Raw genomic sequence first — 21,192 nt, forward strand, 5'->3', positions numbered from 1 at the left:
GGGATCATAATATCATGACATTTTTGTGATCATAAAAATATATAAAAGTTTAAAATTAAATTATTTTAAAATATAAAAATATATACTATTTTTTTGGTGACGATAAAAGAATGATGGGATTTGCAATACAAGATTCAACGCGTGTAATTTTTGGTATGTATTCAAATGTTGAATTTTATTTCTTGAAAATTTTAAGTATTTAGAAATTACACAAGTGTGTTACAATTGATAGATAGAAATAGTCTCTCCAAGTTTATATGATTAAGTTATCTACCTATATGTCATAATAAAACTTGTACTATAAACTTACGATTTATAAGCAAGGTTATTAATGAGCTAGATTTCGTGATCTTAAATCTCACATTATTTTATTGGCCAGCCTATACTTTACTTGCCAAATAAAGAATCCGTTAATTATATGACAGATAATGTCAAAAATAAAAAATGCAAATATACACATGGTTTGTATTTATTTTTTTCCTTCTCTTTTTCTTACTTTGATTAAACTATTTGGTGTTCACAAGTCATTTGGCATGACCAATTCAACTGGAGTTTTAACGTTTTCTATCAAAGAGGACTTCATTTTCAAGACTCGAATTCGAGATCTCTGATTAAGAGTGGAAGGACGCTAAAGTTTTCCAATTTATATCAGGTCTTTCTAATAAATATATTTCATAAATTTAGTTTGTTTCTCTAATTATTTTAGATCCTCTAAGTGGATTCCTTATTTGATCAAATTACATTGTAAACGTATGTTGTATATGTATCTGTTTGGTCTTTGCTCGTAGTTGCTTTATTTATTTCTTTGACATAATTTCATTCAAGTGTTGGAAAGCATATATAGTCACTGATATTCTGCTTCCTTTAGTTCAATATAAGCGCTTCCCCTTTAATAGGCTCTATGTAATACATATCTGAATTAGTTAGACTAATGAATATCGAATATCAAATGACAACCTCCACTTCCAATCAAGAGGTTGTGAGTTCGAGTCTCCTCAAGAGTAAGGTGAGAAGTTCTTGGAGGGAAGGATGCCGGGGGTCTATTTGGAAACAGCCTCTCTACCCCAGGGTAGGGGTAAGGTCTGCGTACATATTATCCTTCCCAAACCCCACTAAGTGGGATTATACTGGGTTGTTGTTGTATATTAAAAAAATAAATAGTACTTAGTAAAATATAGACTAAAGAGACTGAAGAATTAATGTTGCCCTCGTGCCCATGTCACCTATGCATATGTGAGATTGTGCATTCAAATGTAGTTAATATTCCTTTGCGCCCCCTCCCCCCCCCCCCCCCTCACACACAAAACAAATACCTCCTACAAAAATGGACCAATAAAGACCCCATGATTGCCATTAATTCTATTTCAAAGTTCACACCATTTTTGAGTTTTCAACAACCAAACCACAAACTTCAACTTCATTAATGTCATGAGTCTCTACTTCAAAGGATAGTTTTTTTTTGACGTACAAAACTTTGGATCGAGCCGTAGAATCAGCCGATGTGATTGTATCAGAGTAGATTGCTTACATTATACCCTTTTAGGATACAGTCTTTCACCGAACCTTGCATGAACACGAGATACTTGGTGTACGGGTACATAAATATGATAAAGATTGCTCTTTTCTAATTTCTTCTTCTATATACAGTACTATATTCAAGAGGTAATAGCTGCCAAAATGTTGCTGAGGAGTAAAAACGACCAATTTGTAGCAATGATGGTATTATTTCTGGTTGGGTTTCATGGAATTTGTTTGGCTGAAGAGAACATAAACAGAAGAAGCTTTCCAGAAGGTTTTGTTTTTGGAACTGCTTCTGCTGCTTATCAGGTTTGTTTCTTTTTTGGTCCAACAGAACCTCTCTATAACAGTCTCGTTTGTTCCGAATATTTTTGGCTGTTATAATGAAGTGCTGTTGTAAAGAACATATATATATTATAACGTAACATAAAAATTAGTTTCAAAAAAGCTTGGCTTTTATAGTGAAGTATTGTTATAGAGAGGTCTGACGGTATTATTTTTTCTAATTATCTTATTTCTTTGTCTCCGAGAATTTCCATTACTCGTTCTCTTCATTTTCATTTTTGTTGTCTTGAATCATCTATCTTTGTCTATATTCTTCTTCTTCTTCTTATATATTGCCTCCACTCCAGTTTGTGATCTTTTTTCCTTTTTAGCTCGTTATATTTTTCTAAACTTGAAAAGAATAACATGAATTTTTCATTTTACCTTAATATATAAAAATTATTTTACTTCCCATACAAATATTATGATATGTTTAAGACTTTAAATTTCAAAAGTCTTATAATCACACAAATACGGTTTAAGATCATACGCTTCGAAAGTTTTTTCTTAAACTTCATACCGAATCAAATAGGTTCACAAATTACCTTTAAAGTAATCCGATCATGTAAAATTCTTTTACATAGCAATGTATATAAGTTAAACCAAAAGAAAAATAGAACTGGTACAAAAGACGCAACTTATTTGCTGCCCTAATGCCTACAACATTTATATATTAGGTATAATTATTAATCTAAAAATCACATATCTAAATATAAGAAATAATTAGCGGAACAAAGTGGCACCTTGGAGTACTAACAGTAAAGTTGTCTTCGTGTGACCTACACATATATATATTATTGGTTCGAGCCGTACAAGCAGTCACTAATATTTACACTATAGTAGGCTATTTAAATTACATCCTTTGGGGTATGACCCTTTCCCGGTGAACACTGGATATCTTGCACCGGGCTGTTCTATTTTATTTTATTTTATTTTTTAGTTAGCAGAATACAATATAAAATTGGTCTCAACTTGCATGATAGTTTATGTAATGTGTTATTTGAAAATATGTTGGCAGTACGAAGGCGCCGTGAAAGAAGATGGAAGAGGTCCAACTATATGGGACAAATTTGCACATACTTTTGGTAATTAGCTACAAAACATTTTATATATGTACCCTTATGGATCTAACACATGCATGATAGTTACACTGTCATATTAAAATATTATAGTTATAGACAAATTAGTATAAATCAAGTGATGTAAATCTGATGAATTTTTTTATGACCAAATTACAACATACTATAATCTAGCTATTACTTATATTGTAACTGAAATTTTCATTAGTTATGCTTGTTCATTCAAATTCATAGAAAAATATTAGCAGCGCAGCAAGATTGCAATTCTTTGACTTTTTCACCTCATAAGAACTAGTGTAAAATTGAAGTCTAATTGTTGCGTTTTTTTTACTTAAATTAATAATGTTGCTACAATTGGCAAAGTGTAAAGATGGTGCAATGTTTAATAAGTTGTTATATTTGGCTTTGGGTGAAAGGTAAAATACTCGACTTTAGCAATGCAGATGTCGCGTTGGATCATTATCACCGTTTCCAAGTAAGTCACTTTTCAATTAATTAAAGAAAAACTGGCCATGAATATTTAATTACAAGTAAATTTTATTATAAATATTAATTTATAATCTGATAAAAATTGATAAGGGACCTGTAATACAGGTCAGACTATACTAATAATGTAACAAGTATACTAGTATATTGATATTGGAAAAGTATTTTCTTGAAACAGGAAGATATACAACTGATGAAGGACATGGGAATGGATGCTTTTAGGCTTTCCATTGCTTGGTCTAGGATATTTCCCAGTAAGTTTTCTTTTTATCTATATCTCTATTTTATTAACCAAGTTTGTTTTCAAAAATATATTCCACTAAGATTTTTTTCACTATAAACATCTATAGCTATATTATAATTATAATTATAATATTATAATATTATATTATTAAAGAGAGGGAAGAGCCTCCACATTACGTCAAGTGGCAGCCTCACAATAGGCCATTTGGCAATGTATGACAACACTCCTATAAAATAGGAACTACAAATTTCAGGTTTTTTTATTTTTTTAAAATAACTAATTTTATATGTGGCTTATTAAACAAAGTAACACATTAATAACAATTTATATTTACAATGTAATAATACTAAATATTAGATAATATAATAAAGAAAAATACATAACAAAAAAATTATTCGATCACTGTATGAGTCTCCTTTGACTTAATAGAGATTTTATTATCGGGTATACTATATCGACAAATAAGATAACAATTGAAATTTATTAAAGCAAAACGATCTAAAATGTTCAAACAAGCTCAATCACAATTTAATTTGATTAATATTTTTTAATATTGACCGTGCATCGCGCAACTACGACTATAGTAATATTTCATATCCTCAAACTCTAGCTACTTTATTACACTTGTATAATTGTATGGAGCTAAGTCAAACTCGAGGTTAAATAAATTTAAGTATAATAAAAAAAGACGAGAGGGGTTTGAGTTAGTGGCAAATAGTTCATTTCTAACATCATGTTCCTTCCTTTTTTTTTAAAAAAAAAAAAAATCTTTAAAATCTTACTTTTAATTGTTTAGACTAATTATGTGTTTATACAGACGGTTCTGGGAAGATCAATCAGGCTGGAGTAGATCATTATAACAAAGTCATTGATTCGTTATTGGCCAACGGTAAGCTTAGGGTGTATTTAATTTATGAAGGAAAGAACGTTTTCGAGTCATTTTCTGGTGTTTGGCTGCCAAAAATATTTTTGAAGGTAAAAATATTTTCGAGTCATTTTCTGGTGTTTGACTGCCAAAAAATATTTTTTGAAGGAAAAGACTTTACACGAAAAGGGTGAAAATTGACCTCCCTTCACCCAATTATCTCAACTCTTAGTTTCTTATTACTGGTTTAACCAACACTTAGACATTATTATCCATCTTAAATACTCAAGAAGTCTAATCAAAACACTAATGGATTTGCTAATACTATTATCGATCTTTAGTAAATATTTTTTCCACAAAATATTTTACGTCCAACCAAACACACCATTTCAATAGAAAATAACTCATTTTCTTGAAATATTTTCTCGTGGTTGACATTTGACTCACTAATCATAGTCTCATTTTGCAGGGATTGGACCATATGTGACCCTCTACCACTGGGACCTTCCTCTAGCTCTGGAAGATAAATACAAGGGATGGCTCAGTCCAGACATCATGTAAATAGGAGCTTATTAATTTAACTTCTCTATCTTTGGTAAAAATAAATATTGTAAAACATAATACTATAAACTTAGATCACTTAACTCATTGCAGACAAGACTTCGCGATATATGCAGAGACGTGTTTTCTAGCATTTGGTGACCGAGTAAAGCATTGGATCACACTCAACGAACCCCATAATTTTGTGCAACAAGGGTATGATCTAGGCAGCCAACCACCGGCGCGTTGCTCTATCCTCCTTCATGCCTTTTGTAGTGAAGGGAATTCTGGTACTGAGCCTTACATTGCTGCACACAATGCTCTCTTGGCTCATGCTACTGCAGTGAACATTTATAGGCAAAAGTATAAGGTACTGATCCTAATAATTAAGGACATAACTTTCACTAACTTGTTACAGATTACCATTCTTTATTTGTAGCATGGTTTTATACAAAATGACATGTGATATATATTGACAGCAAAATCAACAAGGGTCAATTGGGATATCGTTAGATTCGTATTGGTATGAATCAGCAACTAACCACAAAGAAGATATCGAAGCAACAAAACGAGCAATGGATTTTCAGCTAGGCTGGTAAGTACTTTTGACTCATACTTAAGCTCAATTGTTGCAGATGTAAAATCGAGCACTTATATTATCTATTCGATAATCTACTCATTTTATAATCTGTTGCTCTTAATATGATGTGATATTATCTGCTTTGGATCAAGTTCATTTTCCCTAAAGGACTCGCACCATTAAGAGCATCTAACTCCTTTAAGTAGCTTATTTTTCCTTTCTACATCCACATGATCCGAGTATTTATGGTCACCGAAGCCCAGAGGAGAGGTTGTGTATACATCTTTGAAACTACGGGTAAAGATAGTAAACCAGCCCATAGACGGGCAAAGGCACTAAGCCAGGCCCTATTCCATCACTCTGTCATCCTCATACTCTTCACGACAAATTATTAGCTCTGATACCAGTTGTTGGACTAAAACTGCTCAAAAATACTCTTAACATGGTATGATATTGTCCGCTTTGGGCCAAGCCCGCACGATTTTCCCAAAAAGCCTCACACCATTAAGAGTATCCAACTCTTTATAAGTAACTTATTTTTCCTATCTACTTTCCATGTGAGACTTTATTCCCACCTCCCAATACATTCGAGCTTAGAGATTACGAAGAATTGATGGTGTGAAAGTTTTGTCTAATCCAGGTTTATTGAGCCATTAGTCTTTGGTAATTATCCAAGCACAATGATCAGCAGAGTTGGAAGCCGGTTGCCAAAATTCTCTCAAGAGGAGTCATCTCTACTCAAGGGTTCGTTCGATTTTATAGGCATAAATCACTATACTACATGGTATGCAAGAAGCAACATTACTAACTTGATTGGATTTTTGTTCAATGACACAACTTCAGATTCTGGTGCTACTGTTCTTCGTATGTTTTCAATCCTCTTCTCTCATTCTATACAATAGTAATGTTGATCGCGCTTTATTGCTTAACCAGTACTTGTCGCTACCTTTTGTAGCATTGCGCTTGGGGAAGCCAATACCAGACCGGGTAAGTAATACTGCAGAATGGAATACACTTAATATTGTTTTAACAACGACAACAACAACATGGATTCTCACGGGTGGAGTCGGGGGAGGATAGGGTGTACACCGACCTTACCCCTATCCTGGTGACAGAGAGACTGTTAATATGGTATTAACACTATGCTCATTGAACAATATTTACTTACTGATGTTATTGTTCTTTTTGACTTGCAGGCAAATTCAGTATGGTTATTCATAGTACCTCATGGTATCAGAAGCTTAATGAATTACATTCGTGTAAAGTACGGGAACCCCACGATTATAATCACAGAAAATGGTAAGTTGTCTAAGATGTGTACCATGTTAAGCATTTATACCGGAGAAAATCATGAATTTCAGCTCAGCAAAACCAACTTTGTCTTGTGCTTTTCTCTCAATTAGTTTATCTATTGACTGACTGCACTTCTATTGAACTACTTCTAAAGGAATGGATGACCCAAATAGTCTATTCATCTCTAGAAAAGATGCACTAAAGGATGAGAAAAGAATCAAGTATCACAAAGACTATCTCACAAACTTGTTAGCTTCAATCAGGTAATTAGTTATCGTCTGACTCAAGGATTACGATCACATAAACAGGCGTTACGACGATTTTGTCCGTTGATAACAGTTAATATTTGATTTTGCTTGATATACAGAGAAGATGGTTGCAATGTGAAGGGATACTTTGTGTGGTCTCTATTGGATAACTGGGAATGGCAAGAAGGATTCTCCTCTAGGTTTGGTCTTTATTATGTTGATTACAATGACAATCTCAAGAGATATCCCAAGAATTCTGTAAAGTGGTTCAACAATTTCTTGTCTTCTGCTTAAGCAATTATCTTGAGCATACTCACTTTACACGGATAGACAACACAAAGTTGTCAATAGTATATCATGTGAACATACCTATATTGTGATGAACAATAGACATCCAATTCAAATGTTGAAATTCTTAAATATGTAGTCAAGTTAATCTTGAATTTTTTTTGGACATCTGAACTAGCACTTCACTTACTGAAGTACTAAAGTGTAAAAGACCATCGAGTTCAAATCCCATCAGGAAAAAACGCTATCTGATTTATTTGCATCTGCTTAAGTGGAGTTACTATGGGTCTTTGCTGGTGAGAGATAACGGGTATCCGGTGAAATAGTTGAGGTAGGCATAAACTGGTCCCGACACCACCATTACCAAAAAAAACGTATAAATATCTGAACTTAACCAAACAGTAGTATGGGGAGACGCAAATAAGATAGGTTCTTTTAAAACAGAGAAACAAGCAGTATTGAGGCAGTGAAGCTTGAAAAATCAGAAACAGAAGTAAAAAAATAATTTGAGACGGGGTTTCTTCTCGGATTCAAAATTCAATGACTAAAATTATTCATTGATAGAAGTTAGCATTCAGATTTCTATTCTCACCAGCATTATATAAAGCTATACCTTGATTTTCAGTTCTTAACATATGGAGAAATTACTTGTTTGAAGTATACATATAAGACATAAAAGTGAGTTCGATTAGCCATTTTTTAGTTGCAAAGTGTAAGCTATATATAACAGACTCTTCAGATGTACCCAACCACAAATGTATATTAAACCGTAGAAATTCATATAAATGCAGTTAGCATCATTTGGTTCAGAATCAGGTTATCCCACGATTATAATCCTGGAATTATACCCAAAATAGATAATCCCACCTTCTATATGAGATTGAGAATCTCATTATTTTGGTATAAATGTTATCCATGTTTTAACTAATACCCACGACGACAAATTTAATACTGGGATGACCCACCTAATCCCTGTAACTTGGTGCTTACACCCCACAGAATTTAAAAGGGTTAAACGAAGCATTCTGCCACAAGAAAACGATGAGAGAGAGAGAGAGAGAGAGAGAGAGAGAGAGAGATCACTTCACGCATACGCATAACAAAACCAGTACCACCAACGGCATACTTTACCCAAATGATTCTAATACAGGGAGAATATCCAATGCAATTTTCGTAATATATTGCATAAGAAAAAGATCCAATTTATGCTGACTGAACTGACAGCCAAAGGCTTCCGCAAGTAGTGTTTTCTACTCGTCATTAACACCATGTACAAAAAAAGGAATGTGATCAACAAAATCTGTCACTTATTTTATTAACTAAGTGTTTTTGTAGACCATGTGTATAATGCCCAGTGACAGGCTTCCAACTTGGAAACAAAATGACTTTAAGCCTTGAAGAAAGAATAAGCAATCTAGTAGCGCAACCAGTATGTCCTGCGTCTGAACCAGTTATAATCAGGCAAATCCTGAATCGGTCCCCTTGCTGATATTGCAATGTCCTACAGAGGGAAAAGCATAGAAAAGAAGGCTCAATCCTACAGTTAATTCTCCCCCAATGTATAATAAAATAAAACCAAAAAAATCATGGGGAGATAATAAAAAAAAAATCACATCCTACAAACCTACAGCATGGGGAGATAATGCGAGTGTAATCACTTATTTTTTATTCCAGTACTACTGAAGAAAAGAAGCTCTAGATTAAACCTAACTTTCCTTAAATGTATCATGACAAATAGTTTGATTTCTCTTAAAAATGGGTTAAAACTTTAAATAGTTATTGACTGATACTAGATGTACTGGAGATCTCAAGGACTTACCCTGTCGAAAATAAAGCGATTTGCAACTCGCTTGATAGTGTCAGCATCGACCCTGTCAATTCTGGAAAATAACTCAGCATGTGGAATTCTGCGGCCATACGTGATTAACTGAAAGGGAGAAAAACTTCAACTGTAAGTAAATTTAGTAATTTCAAAGTGTGGCATCAGTTGACAAGAATGCATTAAAGGTCATCCTTTTAACCACAAAGCATCTAGCACACAGATACTGAAGAGGGTAATTGAATTAACTACGGCAAAGCTTCTACCATCTAGCCATCTAGGTTCCATTCATTTAGAAGAAAGTGACAGTAACATCAATGCATCTAGGCACAAGTTTTTTTAGTTCCTAGTTTCTTTCGATGATTCCTCCGACTCATCTCAAATACGGTAATATCAAACAATTGACAGTTAAAGCTACGTTTCTGCCATAATGTGTAAGTGATCCCAGAGCCCTGTCAGCAGAGTCATGAAACAAAATGTCTATTGATGTTAGAAGAGTCAGTCTTGTTACCTAGTTTTTGGAAGGCCAAGATGCTAATCTCTAATTTAAGCTCAACATGAAGTTGTTACAAGATGAAGGTTTCGATGAGAAGTGAAAGAAAAGGGTTTTCAGATGAAGCATATCTCTTTTACTTTCCTTCCATCTAATAACCAGAACCAAATGACCCACAATTTGCAAAAGAAAGTAAATCAAAAGGTCTCTCCCCTTCACCTTTCCCCTCCCTGTTATGGGACCAAACATATCTTTGATTTACAGCCTAAGCCTCGGAAGAAAATTCCAGTTAATTTGTGACTGATGGAGTCTTCCTTCCATTTTCTTCCCACTCCCTTCTCGCCCCGTATTTTTTAAATCAGGAGAACCAAGAGAGAATATTTTCTTCCCAAATTCTTCTTGAACTCTTATCCTTGTTTTCTTCTTGGTTGGCTTTGGAGGAGCTACTGCTCCCTCTATTTCATTCTACAGCAGAGCCTTATTCTATTTTTTATGATGATAGTAACTTTATTTCATGAAGTTAAGAGCAAGGAGACTAAAAAATGTCTCTGACCTAAGGAGCCAAATACTCTCTCCTGTGCTTGTTTCTAGTTACAAATACTTTCTACTTGATTTTACCTGCCGTCCAATGTCTTCAGCAGTAGGGCCCGATCCATCAATGTGGAGCATCAAAGAAGATTTGAGCTGCAGAAATTAAGTACATAAAATATAAGTTCTTGATATTGCTAAAAAGACATGCCAGTCAACAGGGAAAGGTCCCTTCAAATTAAATAGAGGCAAAAAGCTCTCCTTTAAAATAGGACCAAAAGAATAGCTGAGGAGTAAACGAATACCTGATTACGTGCACGAATGACATCAGCTTCTGACACTCTATAACATAACTTGCATATCCCTTGCATGATGACATAAGCTAAGTCACTCAAGCAATCAGGCTGTAACAAGCAGAAAACATGGATGAGTAAAGTTTCGGGCCTATGCATAGGTCACTTAGTGGAAGGGAACAAGTTTTTCAATTCGCTACCCTTCTCTAAATTGACATAATTTAAGAAACACTAATCAAAGGGATGACAATTTCTCAAGTTATGAAGAATTTGAAATGCATCAAATAGCAATCTTACTAATACAACAATTATTAGAATCACAGTTACTTAATTGAGCAGAATTTAAAAAAAAACTGCCTCTAAATTGTACAACGAAATATGATTTTAAATCACTAGCTTTTACATTTCAAATTACTAATGTAAATTCAGGAATGGCCTTACCCAGTTCCCAATTCACAGGAGAACTAATGAACCGCGATAACAAAAGTTCAATGACCACAAAACAGCAAATCTCATCAAATATGAAGTTAATGATACAGGAATAGTTGAGATTTGGATAAACAGAGGTAGTGGAAATTTCTCTCTAAACAGAATTGACAAGCAATAGATGTATTCTATACTATGTTACACAGACTCAGGTGTGGGTATTAAATATGAGCACGAATATATAGGTCAGCTTCGCTTTCCCATAAATTCAAGGATTCAAGGATGCAGATAGAAGCACTGCTACAAGTAAAGGGATCAGGTAATTCTGGGGTTGTGCAAATATGCTTCTATATCATTAAAACATCATAGTTATTAACCTCTAAGCATGATGCAAGTGAGCGTAACTCTGTTTTCTCGTCGTGTGTATCACGCTAACACAAATTTCTTTTAAACTTAATTGTCTTAGATATCCTGATTCATAATTTATTATTGGCAATCCACCCCTATTAAAGTATTGCAATCTGTTTTCCAGTTCATCTCAAAGTTAAGCAAAACCTTTTTTTTCCAATTAAACATAACCCTAGTGATAAGAGTTGCCTCTGAGCTGTCTTGCTGCATCTATCTCAACGAAGGAGAAGTCTCTCTCACTGACGGAGGACAGACCATCAACTCTCTCAGAAGATTACGCGAAATAAAAAGTATACACTGAGAGGCAACTCTTTCGTACTGACCGGAGACGGTGTCTCTTTTATTTTTATTTTTTTATAACCGAGAAATCCCTGAGGGTTACTGGCGCACAGTTCAAGACACATTGGATAATCCGATAATGGTCCCGCCCTTCTACCCTTCTCCACTTAAAGGTTCGAATCCGTGACATACGCCTAACCTACACATCACGTGTTGCACTCTATTCCAAAGATGTGGGGGCGTGTCGGATCAGAGAGGCACGAAAATCATGTCAGATCGCCACCAAAAACTGTATGTTGAGTGTAACTAAAGGTTCCACATAATGTAGATTCTATAACTTTTCCTTTCTTCTTTCATTTCTGTTCATCCTCAATTTTTTCTATGTAGTTGGGAGCAAAGAGGACAGGCAACAAAAAGACATGAGATGTTCAGAAAAGAAACAATAACCTAAAATTTTCAATGTTCTCTTTATTGATTACAATAATCAATCAGCACAACTACATGACCTCTGGATTTCAAAATTACACCTGAGCTGATTGAGCTATTTTATTTTTGGTGATATTGGAGGGAGAATTTATCTTTGCTTCACCAAAATACTATCTGTTTATATGACAAAAACATTAACCCATAGAGATCTTCAGAACGGACAGCTGAATCGGGACTCTTATTTGTGGTGCACAATTTCCTGGAATGTAGGTATATTAAAGTCATTACTTGTGTTTGATTTCTCAGTTTTATCATCCTCAAAACTAGCATATTCTGGATCAGAATTAGAAGAGATCCTAGACCAAGGAAGATCATAGAAGCTTAAGTGACTAGACTGGACTTCACCAAAAGCTTCTCACAGCCACGTTGTTACAAGATTTTTAAAGGATCAAAGCCAGCTTCGCCCACCACAAATCCTCCAGAACATCTCAAGTTTACTTAATTTCCCAGCCCATTTCAGCTAGGATAACCTCTAAATGCTCCTTTAAGGAACCAATCTCCCTCTCCAATGAATGAGTAATCCCAACCTTAAGTATTTCATCGACATTCCTATGTGTTTCTACACACAATGAGCAGCATGGACACCCAGAATTTCTCCAAATCAATTCAGCACTGTTAAATTAGTAATCCAAGCATACAAAGACCGTCCACAAGAAAAGCCGGAGACGAAAAAGAAAGAGCAACGACTGATGCCCTCCAATAATTTAGCCTCGTCTTTGGGAAATATCCATCTCTTATAGTTTCTTATTTAAAGATTTGCCCGAGATTCTTTGATTATCATCAAAGTTTCAAAAAATAGTGATACCGAAATCTGTTCAGCACAAAAGAATACTTTATAGGTATTTCACAAACAGAAGAAGAAGGCCCAACGAGTTCATAGCAAAAGAGAGGCAGGGAAGAAGCCAAATTCTTTTGGGAGTACTTGCTCTTACTAATCCAACATAATGGACTTAGGTTTCCAGGTCTAAATGCACACATTCCCTTCCACTGACCAATAAAAATTGCACCAAAAGGAGAAGACCAGCTGACAAAGTTAATATACACAGATTGGTAGTTTTACCTAACCATTCAAGTGAAACAAATAGTTTGAGTGAAAAAAACTTCCAAGAGGAAAAAAAAGAGAGGCTAATACTAGAGTAATTCAAGATAAGCAGGAACTCCTCAACACTTCTATATACATGTGAGAGTCTGAGAGAAAAGGAAGCATTGGTTTTTCCAAGCATGTAGGAACCATATATCTGAAGTCACTGACCTTGGCTTCAGCATAGACACCAAACAGCCCTGTGTCTTTATAGTTGGTGTTAAATGCCATCACACTCTCAGCTATTTCATTAATGGCCACCCTTTGGACAAGCTCTGAACTGTTCAAAGAATTACCAATGAAATAAGAGAAATTAGCAAGGCAAATTCAACAACTTTCTATTTTGTGGAAAACAGAACAATTTAATCAAAATCTCCAAACAACGCCCAGAAATGCCTTTACATGGAACTAATAGATGAGGCATTAAGAAACAACAAACACTATTGTCTTTTCTGTAAGGGCCACATTGGCTGCCGGCTAGAATTTTTTTTTCTTGAAGCATATAAAAGTAATTTGTTTGTTGCGTAAGTAAATGAGAAGGACCAACCCCATGTGCTTCCCGCCTCCTGAAGGTTTGTTCCATGATCCCAGCATTTGTTGCATGACCATCAAAGCTATGGAATCAGGGTCTGTCCATGATGCTCCACTAAATGCAACAGCGAATTGAGCAAGAGGCAGATCATCGTCAATGATACGTATCTATTTATGCAGGAGGACAAAATCAGTAAAGAAGTAGAAGTAAAGCACATAAAATGAAAAAAGTAAAAACTAAGCAGTGAATCCACACCTCTGAACCTGTAAATATTGCTGGCTCATCTGCTACCAATTGGGAAGTGGTAATAGGATTAGATGATAGTTTTGTAAAATGTTTCTTCACTAGCTCAACGACATCTTCATGCTTCACAGCTCCAGCAGCAGAAATTACCTACAGCAAAGAGTTAAATGTCGCTTTTAGTCTGGCACAAGTTGCTTGAGAACATAACTAACAAACCTTTAACTCCCCCCTTTTCACGTACACATGATCTTTTCTGTATTTGAGATATCTATGATTAGGGCTTGGAATGGAAAGTAATGTAACACCACACTGGCAAACGATTAACTGTCATTCATTTTGATAAAAGGAAGAGCAAAAATGGGATCATTCAATCTTTGCTCCTATAGAGAAGATAGGACATGGCCCCAGATGAAAACAATGAAATTCAATTTAGAAATAGAGGTGAGAAAATTAGTAAGGAAGTCACCAACAGATACTACATCAGCTATGACAGGTTCTGTACCATTCTATGAGCACCATAGTGGGTTGAAATGTAATCTTGAATATGAGCTCTTGTCATTTTCTCAATGTTCTGGGCAGGTCCAAGAATAGTTCTACCCAATGGAGTGTACTGGAATGCAGTAGTATGTAACTGGTCAAAGATGACTTCCTCCGGTTGTTTTTCCACCTACAAGAAGATTGTCCAACATGGAGACTGGTAAATATTGCGATTAAAGAAAATTTTCGCACTTAAGAGAGAAAGCAGAAGCAGATATTGTCACATACTACAATTACTAGCAGAGTACACATACAAACTCCTCTAATAAACTACAAAGATGAATTAACAGTGTAACATAAGGAAACCTACCTGACTTAACATGAACAATAACACCTCTTTAACAGATATGAATTGTAAGCAAACCAACGACACATTACATGGACAGCTACAGTCATCCATCATTGGAGAAGCTAAAGAGGTTATTGTCTAGTCTGACTAGGTACTAACTAGGCATACCAGCATTTTGAAATCATTTCAATTACTGACCATTGTCCACCTACAGATTTACGAGCCAAAATGATTTGCAAGCAAAGATAGCCTCTGAGAAAACAGCGGGGAACACTATAACACTGGCTACAGGAATGAAGCTAGAGATAATATCAAGTCCAAAAAGAAAAAATATTGACCAAGTTATTGGCAATTTGATTGATCAGCACATACTCCGCCAAAATTTCCCTTTCTTTTTAATCAATTAACCATTTCATCAGCTAAGAATTTGTTAGTGACAATTTTCTATCCATTTGTAAATTCTTTTAATCAATCATAAATTTGCAAATTCCTCTTAATAAGATGGTCGTTCTCTACAGCTTTTAAATCTCGCCTAGCCTATCCCGCCGTTCTCCAGTGAACAAAATCAGATATCTCAATATGTGTAAACATCTTGTACAATCAATTAGGGGTCGTTTGGTAGGATGCATTAGATAAAATAATGCATGCATTAACTTTGTGTATTAATAATACATTGTTTGGTAGACATTTTGAACCTATGCATTAGTTATGCAAGCATTAGTTATACATCCTATTTGGTATTATCCTATGCATAACTAATGCATAGAAAACAATGGTATTAGCAATGCAATAGGTTTTAATGCATGTATTAGCTCAGTTAAAGACAAAATTGTCCTTCAACATTTATGCTTGATTAAAATATGCTAGTTATTATCTTGATGGAAGTTTAAAATAATCCAAATAATGAGAAATAAAATTATAGCCCTAGTAAATAAATAAATACTTAGCATATTTCCTTTTTTATAAATAAATATTTAGTTCTATTTTACAATATAGGTAGACAAATTAAATAATTTTTTAAAAACTTTTTGAGATAAAAATATTTCTCAACATATGTTTCATTTAGAAAGTTAAAGTGATGGATTGCTTTTGAGGGCATTTTTGTAAACAAACAATTCTTTTAGAAATTGCACAATGCTTTAATACATCAAACCAAACAATGGATAAGAAATATGCCAGCATAACTAATACCAGCATAACTAATGCAAGCATAACTAATACCAGCTTTACTAATACACCCTATTCAACATTATTCTTATGCACCCTACCAAACGACCCCTTACAGTGCATTGAAATGATAAAATGGCTCAAACATTTTTTGTACAACCATTCATCCAAAAGAGGATACTTTCAGTAGCACCAAAAAACTTTTGCATTCCCAATCATGTGCCAGTTTCAATCACCAAGTCCCCCAACTCCTAACTTTTCAGACAGCAGAGAAATGAAAGCAGGTTTTAATAAAGTGACAAAAATACATGCAGTTTTCATGTCAGATATAGCCTGTTTCTGCACAGGCTAAAGATTAACATGAAATACCACTTCGACCAGCCAAGAATAACATAAAGGACAACACATCATGCCAAAAATTAGAAAACTATACACCAGCAAATGCGGAGCACATCAGTGTTTAAAAAAGCGATCGCTTCGTCGCTTTAAGCGAGAAGCGACAGCTCATCGCTTTTTTGAAGCTGAGGCGACTCGACCATCAAAAGCGATAGCTTCAACACCTGAAGCGAGAAGCGAAAAAGCGATCGCGTCAGTCAAAAGGGGTCAATTGTTTTTTAAAAAGAGATTGGGTCTTTTTTATATTATACAAAACATAGACCCCAAAGTAAAGACATTTCTTCTCTTCTTCCATTCAATCGAGCATCACTGCTAGTCCGTCCAGCCTCCGGGTAATTTCTTCTTCTCCTTTTTTTCTCTCTTCTTTCTTCTTCTTCTTCTTCCCGTCGACTGCTCACTGCTAGGGTAGGCAGTGATCCTTTTTTTCCATTTTATTCTTCTTATTTAGCCTTCATTTATTAATTTTTGTGTGTATTTCAGTTTATAAACTTAATTATTATATTTTGAAATGATGATGCTTTGCTGATTTTAGTATATTAAACATAATAATAATTATTTTTTTTCAGTTTTTTCCGTTTTCTTTGAGATGTGACTGATTTCAGTTATTAAATTTAATTTAATTAAGGTTTTACTCATTTCGTAATTGGTAAAGTTGATGTCATGTGACCAGGAGGTCACGGGTTCGAGCCGTGGAAATAGTCTCTTGTAGAAATGCAGGGTAAGTTTGCGTACGATAGACCCTTGTGGTCCACTGTGTGTGTATGTGTTGTATTTTCAGTTTATCTCTTTGCAGGGTTCATAACATATATATGTTATAAATATATGTTTGTCTCTTTGCAAGGTTTACAACAACAACAACAACAACCCAGTATAATCCCACTTGGTGGGGTCTGAGGAGGGTAGTGTGTAAGCAGACCTTACCCCTACCTTGGGGTAGAGAGGCTGTTTCCAAATAGACCATCGGCATCCTTCCCTCCAAGAACTTCCCACCTTGCTCTTAGGGAGACTCGAACTCACAACCTCTTGGTTAGAAGTGGATGTTGCTTACCATCAGAGCAACCCCACCTTGCAAGGTTTACTTTGTGTTATTTAAAAATTGCGCTTAACTTATGAAGCGAGGCGAGCCCCTGTCGCTTTTTTGCGCTTCTCACTCTCAAAAACACTGGAGCACACTGCACGCGATATGGATGAGCTCTTAATCTAACTCTACATGATCAGATTCACCAAATTTATTGTATCTTGCCCAAATAGGCAAGCAGAACCGTCATGGCACGTTTTCATCTCATTATAAATGGTCTCAAGGACTTTTAGATAAATGTAACAGCTTTCACCGAGGCTCTGCAGATATTTGCTTTGACAAAATCATTTTGAATGTTATCCTTAAACTACTGTTCTGAAAGCTAAAAAGGTAGAACATACAAGCACAAAGTAAACTCACTATAATCTGAATCAAATTGGTAAAGCAGGGTGCTAGTTTCTGGTTATCTATCCAACTTATATAACCAACTTACCAACTAAACGATAAGTACTCTAAATCATTAACTTCAGTTGGATTAGAAATTAAAAAAGCTCCTACAAGCAGCAATTTCTTCTTCCAGCTCAAAGAATCACTTAAACCTCTCGAGAACCATGGCCTTGGTGTATTTATATGATAATTGCATCCCCAAATTCTTTTGCTCTAACTATCATTTCAATCATACTTTCTTCAACATAAGAATAATTTCTTTTTACAAAGCTTAAGAATAACTGATACTCCCTCGGTCCCATTTTAAAGGAGTAAACTATCAATATTCAGGGAATCAATCTATCTTTTCTTTAACTGCAGTTTTTTCACACACTTCCAAGATATTACTTATTGATTGTAAGAGATTGTTTTGAAGTACTAGTTTCTACAACAATGCATCAATCCCAAACAAGTTGAGGTATTGGCTTTATGAATCCTCATTTGACCGTGTTACCCCATTTAAACTCATCTCATGCCAATAAAATAAAAAGGCTAGAAAATTCCTAAAAAACATGGGACGTAAGGTAGAACTGCTAACATGACTAAAACATATTCTCTACTAACCGGTATTCCTATATAGATCTTTTTCTTCCATTGTGCCTTATCTTTTGCTTGTATGCTAGTTTCGAATCAAGTAAGTTTTATTTAAGAAAGTGTGGTCAGATATCCGAATTAAGGCCAAACATAGATACTTCGAGCTTTATCCCGTCACTTTTTCGGGGTAGAGGGAGAAAAATAATAAATCATAACAAAGTAAGACTAATTCCAGTACACATTGTGAATCAGAGAAAGATTAGCTGTTTTCCTCATACCTCTTCCATTTCCCGAAGAATCACACTACGCTCCCGAACAATCTTATCTTCCTCCAAAAGCGAATTCTGCAAAATATCCCCAAGTATATCAATCGCCTTTGGCACATCAGATCCCAAAACCTTAGCGAAATACGCAGTCTGTTCCCTAGAAGTATACGCATTCAAATGCCCTCCCATATTCTCAATTTCCTCTTCCAATGCCCTAATAGGCCGTTTCTCCGTTCCCTTAAAAATCATATGCTCAAGGAAATGCGCGACGCCGTTATTCTCCTCCGTCTCAAATCGAGATCCAGCGTCGATCCAAACTCCGACGGTAGCCGTTGAGGATGACAGGTTCGATTCAGTAGCGACACGTAGGCCGTTAGGGAGAGTAGTGATTTTAGTCTCCGGTGATGAGAGAATTGAGGTGTGATCCGCTACCGTAGGGTGCGGGGAATTGTACTGGAGGAACTTAGGGTTAGGGTCTTCGAGGCGTTTGATCTTTGATTTGACTTGTTCAGCTAAGCGATCGTAGATCATGAAGTCTGGGGGAGGTGGGGAGGGTGGGGAGGAAGGGGGTGAGGTGGTTACGGAGGTGGTGGATCGGGAAGACATTGTTAGACATGGTGGTAGAAGAGAAAAACGATTGATTCGAGAGCGGCGCGTGAGGTTGAGAAGGTGGCGCGTGGCCATGGTGTAGGATTGAAAGGGAGCCAAGTGGAGTGAAAAGTTTTCCAAGTGATAGCGGAGGAGAAATGAGGATACTGCCTTTTTAGGATAGGTGGTGATTATGTAAAGACGAGTTTACCCTTTTACTCATTCTCGTAGAGGAAATTAATGGAATTGCAAAATAAGCCCAATTTTTTTTGACTTATGGCACCAACGGCCTCTCCCTCCCTTCGTGATGTAAAAACAAATTTTTACTTAGTTATACTAGTTTTGAAACTTATTTAGTTTTGCTATTGAGATTTTAACTTAATTAAAAGTTGATATATAATTTACTAACTCAATATATCTTAGCATTAATTAAGTAGGCGTTTGGATATAAGAATCGTGAAATTTCGGAAAAAAGTTGGGGGGAATTCAAGTGAAAATGATATTTGAAAATTAGAGTTGTATTTGGACATGAATACATTTGGAGTTGTTTTTAAATTTTAATGAGTGAGTTGAAATGAAAATTTTGAAAAACAGTTCTTGGAGTTTTTCAAATTTTCGAAAAATTTTAAAATTCAACTTCAAGTGAAATTTGAAATTTTTATGGCCAATCACTAATTTTAGAAAAAGTAAAAAAGAAAATCTAAAAAAGTGAATTTTTTCTTATTGCCAAACGGGTCCTAAGTATCCTTTGATTGTAGCCTTTTAATATCTTAACAAATGAATTGTATAATATTATTGTGATGTAGAACTCTTTATATTACTTCTATCTAACCAAGTTTGAGTATATTTTGGTCAATTATTAAAAGACGAATTTTCATAAATGACTATTGTTTAGTGGTTATTAATTTTCTATAGTTATCATAGACATAATTGCTTTCCATAGCTACCTTTCAATTGTTATGGTAATGTATTCGATGTATTCGAGCTACAGTATTCATGAATACAGTAGTAAAAATCGGCTAAAAAACAAGGCAGCACAACTGTCTGCTGCTGTATTCACATGTGTTCATACCATGTATTCATGAATACAACGTAATAATAGGTCTCTCCAGTTGTTTAATAACAGAAAGCTGCTAATTTAATATGATACACTCCTAATATAACTCACTTAAATCAATTATAACATACAACATTATCAATCTAATTAATAAGAAGATTTATCAGACGCTAAACACAAAAAATAGAGCATTCTTCAGAGTTTCGGTCCCTCTTTTTTCTGATACAGTTCGAGGTTTTTTTTCCTGACATTGTTCAAGGTTTTGCTCGGAATTGATACAAGTATCTACAGAAATACTTTGAAATTTTATTTTCTGTACATGAATACATCATGTATTTATGCCAGATACAACCTGTAATAGTAACCTACTGCCTGCATATTTCATAATAAACTTAGTGCTTGAATTCTATTGTATCTGATAGTTGTGTTCAATGTATTCAAGTTTATTTTTGTATTCATAATATTTTATTTATTCTTAATACATAGTGTTACTGCTTTATTGAGTATATTTCATTAGTTGTATTCATTGATTTTCTATTTGTATTGAGAGTATTTTATTGTATTTCACTGTATTATTGTTTTAAATACAAATTGATACAGTTAGGTTAAAAATACAAATGAATACAGTTAGATTGAATGCATAATTAATTGATAAATAACATCAAAATGATAGAACTAACAATGTATTTAAAAATATTATTGTATGAACTCAAATGCATATAAATACATCTAAATACAACAATCAAAAATAACTATACAAAATAAAAATCAGTGTATATCGAATACATATAAATACATCTA

At 34.7% G+C, this 21,192-nt stretch overlaps 2 protein-coding genes across 2 annotated transcripts; one reads left to right on the forward strand and one right to left on the reverse strand.

Annotated features, from left to right (window-relative positions):
• The first annotated feature begins 1,355 nt into the window (after positions 1–1,355).
• LOC107795840 (beta-glucosidase 6-like) lies at positions 1,356–7,704 on the forward strand. Its single transcript, XM_016618545.2, has 13 exons — positions 1,356–1,827; positions 2,861–2,927; positions 3,338–3,396; positions 3,586–3,661; positions 4,469–4,540; positions 4,986–5,073; positions 5,171–5,426; positions 5,536–5,651; positions 6,277–6,500; positions 6,592–6,623; positions 6,833–6,935; positions 7,084–7,192; positions 7,297–7,704. Exons 1-13 carry the CDS (start codon positions 1,678–1,680, stop codon positions 7,469–7,471), a joined length of 1,527 nt encoding a protein of 508 aa, XP_016474031.1. The 5' UTR covers positions 1,356–1,677; the 3' UTR covers positions 7,472–7,704.
• Positions 7,705–8,562: 858 nt separating this feature from the next.
• On the reverse strand, positions 8,563–19,497 carry LOC107795839 (putative mitochondrial-processing peptidase subunit beta, mitochondrial). Its single transcript, XM_016618544.2, has 9 exons — positions 18,759–19,497; positions 14,556–14,720; positions 14,066–14,203; positions 13,826–13,977; positions 13,450–13,558; positions 10,611–10,709; positions 10,396–10,461; positions 9,285–9,392; positions 8,563–8,966 (listed from the first exon to the last, which is right to left on the reverse strand). The coding sequence occupies exons 1-9, from the start codon at positions 19,428–19,430 to the stop codon at positions 8,880–8,882; spliced, it is 1,596 nt and encodes a 531-aa protein (XP_016474030.2). The 5' UTR covers positions 19,431–19,497; the 3' UTR covers positions 8,563–8,879.
• Between the last annotated feature and the right edge of the window lie 1,695 nt (positions 19,498–21,192).

The sequence above is a fragment of the Nicotiana tabacum genome, chromosome 20 (assembly GCF_000715075.1).
Source record: "Nicotiana tabacum cultivar K326 chromosome 20, ASM71507v2, whole genome shotgun sequence".
Classification (NCBI taxonomy): domain Eukaryota; kingdom Viridiplantae; phylum Streptophyta; class Magnoliopsida; order Solanales; family Solanaceae; genus Nicotiana; species Nicotiana tabacum.

Bases quoted from the DNA above. Each gene is read 5' to 3' on its own strand.
- LOC107795839 (XM_016618544.2), bottom strand. From the start codon at position 19,430: ATGGCCACGCGCCACCTTCTCAACCTCACGCGCCGCTCTCGAATCAAT. The intron at 13,978-14,065 runs GTGTGGATTCAC...CTGCATAAATAG, and splicing joins CAATATTTACAGGTTCAGAG to ATACGTATCATTGACGATGA. The intron at 13,559-13,825 runs GTTGGTCCTTCT...TTCTTTGAACAG, and splicing joins GGAGGCGGGAAGCACATGGG to TTCAGAGCTTGTCCAAAGGG.
- LOC107795840 (XM_016618545.2), top strand. From the start codon at position 1,678: ATGTTGCTGAGGAGTAAAAACGACCAATTTGTAGCAATGATGGTATTA. The intron at 3,662-4,468 runs GTAAGTTTTCTT...GTGTTTATACAG, and splicing joins TTGGTCTAGGATATTTCCCA to ACGGTTCTGGGAAGATCAAT. The intron at 5,074-5,170 runs GTAAATAGGAGC...AACTCATTGCAG, and splicing joins TGGCTCAGTCCAGACATCAT to ACAAGACTTCGCGATATATG.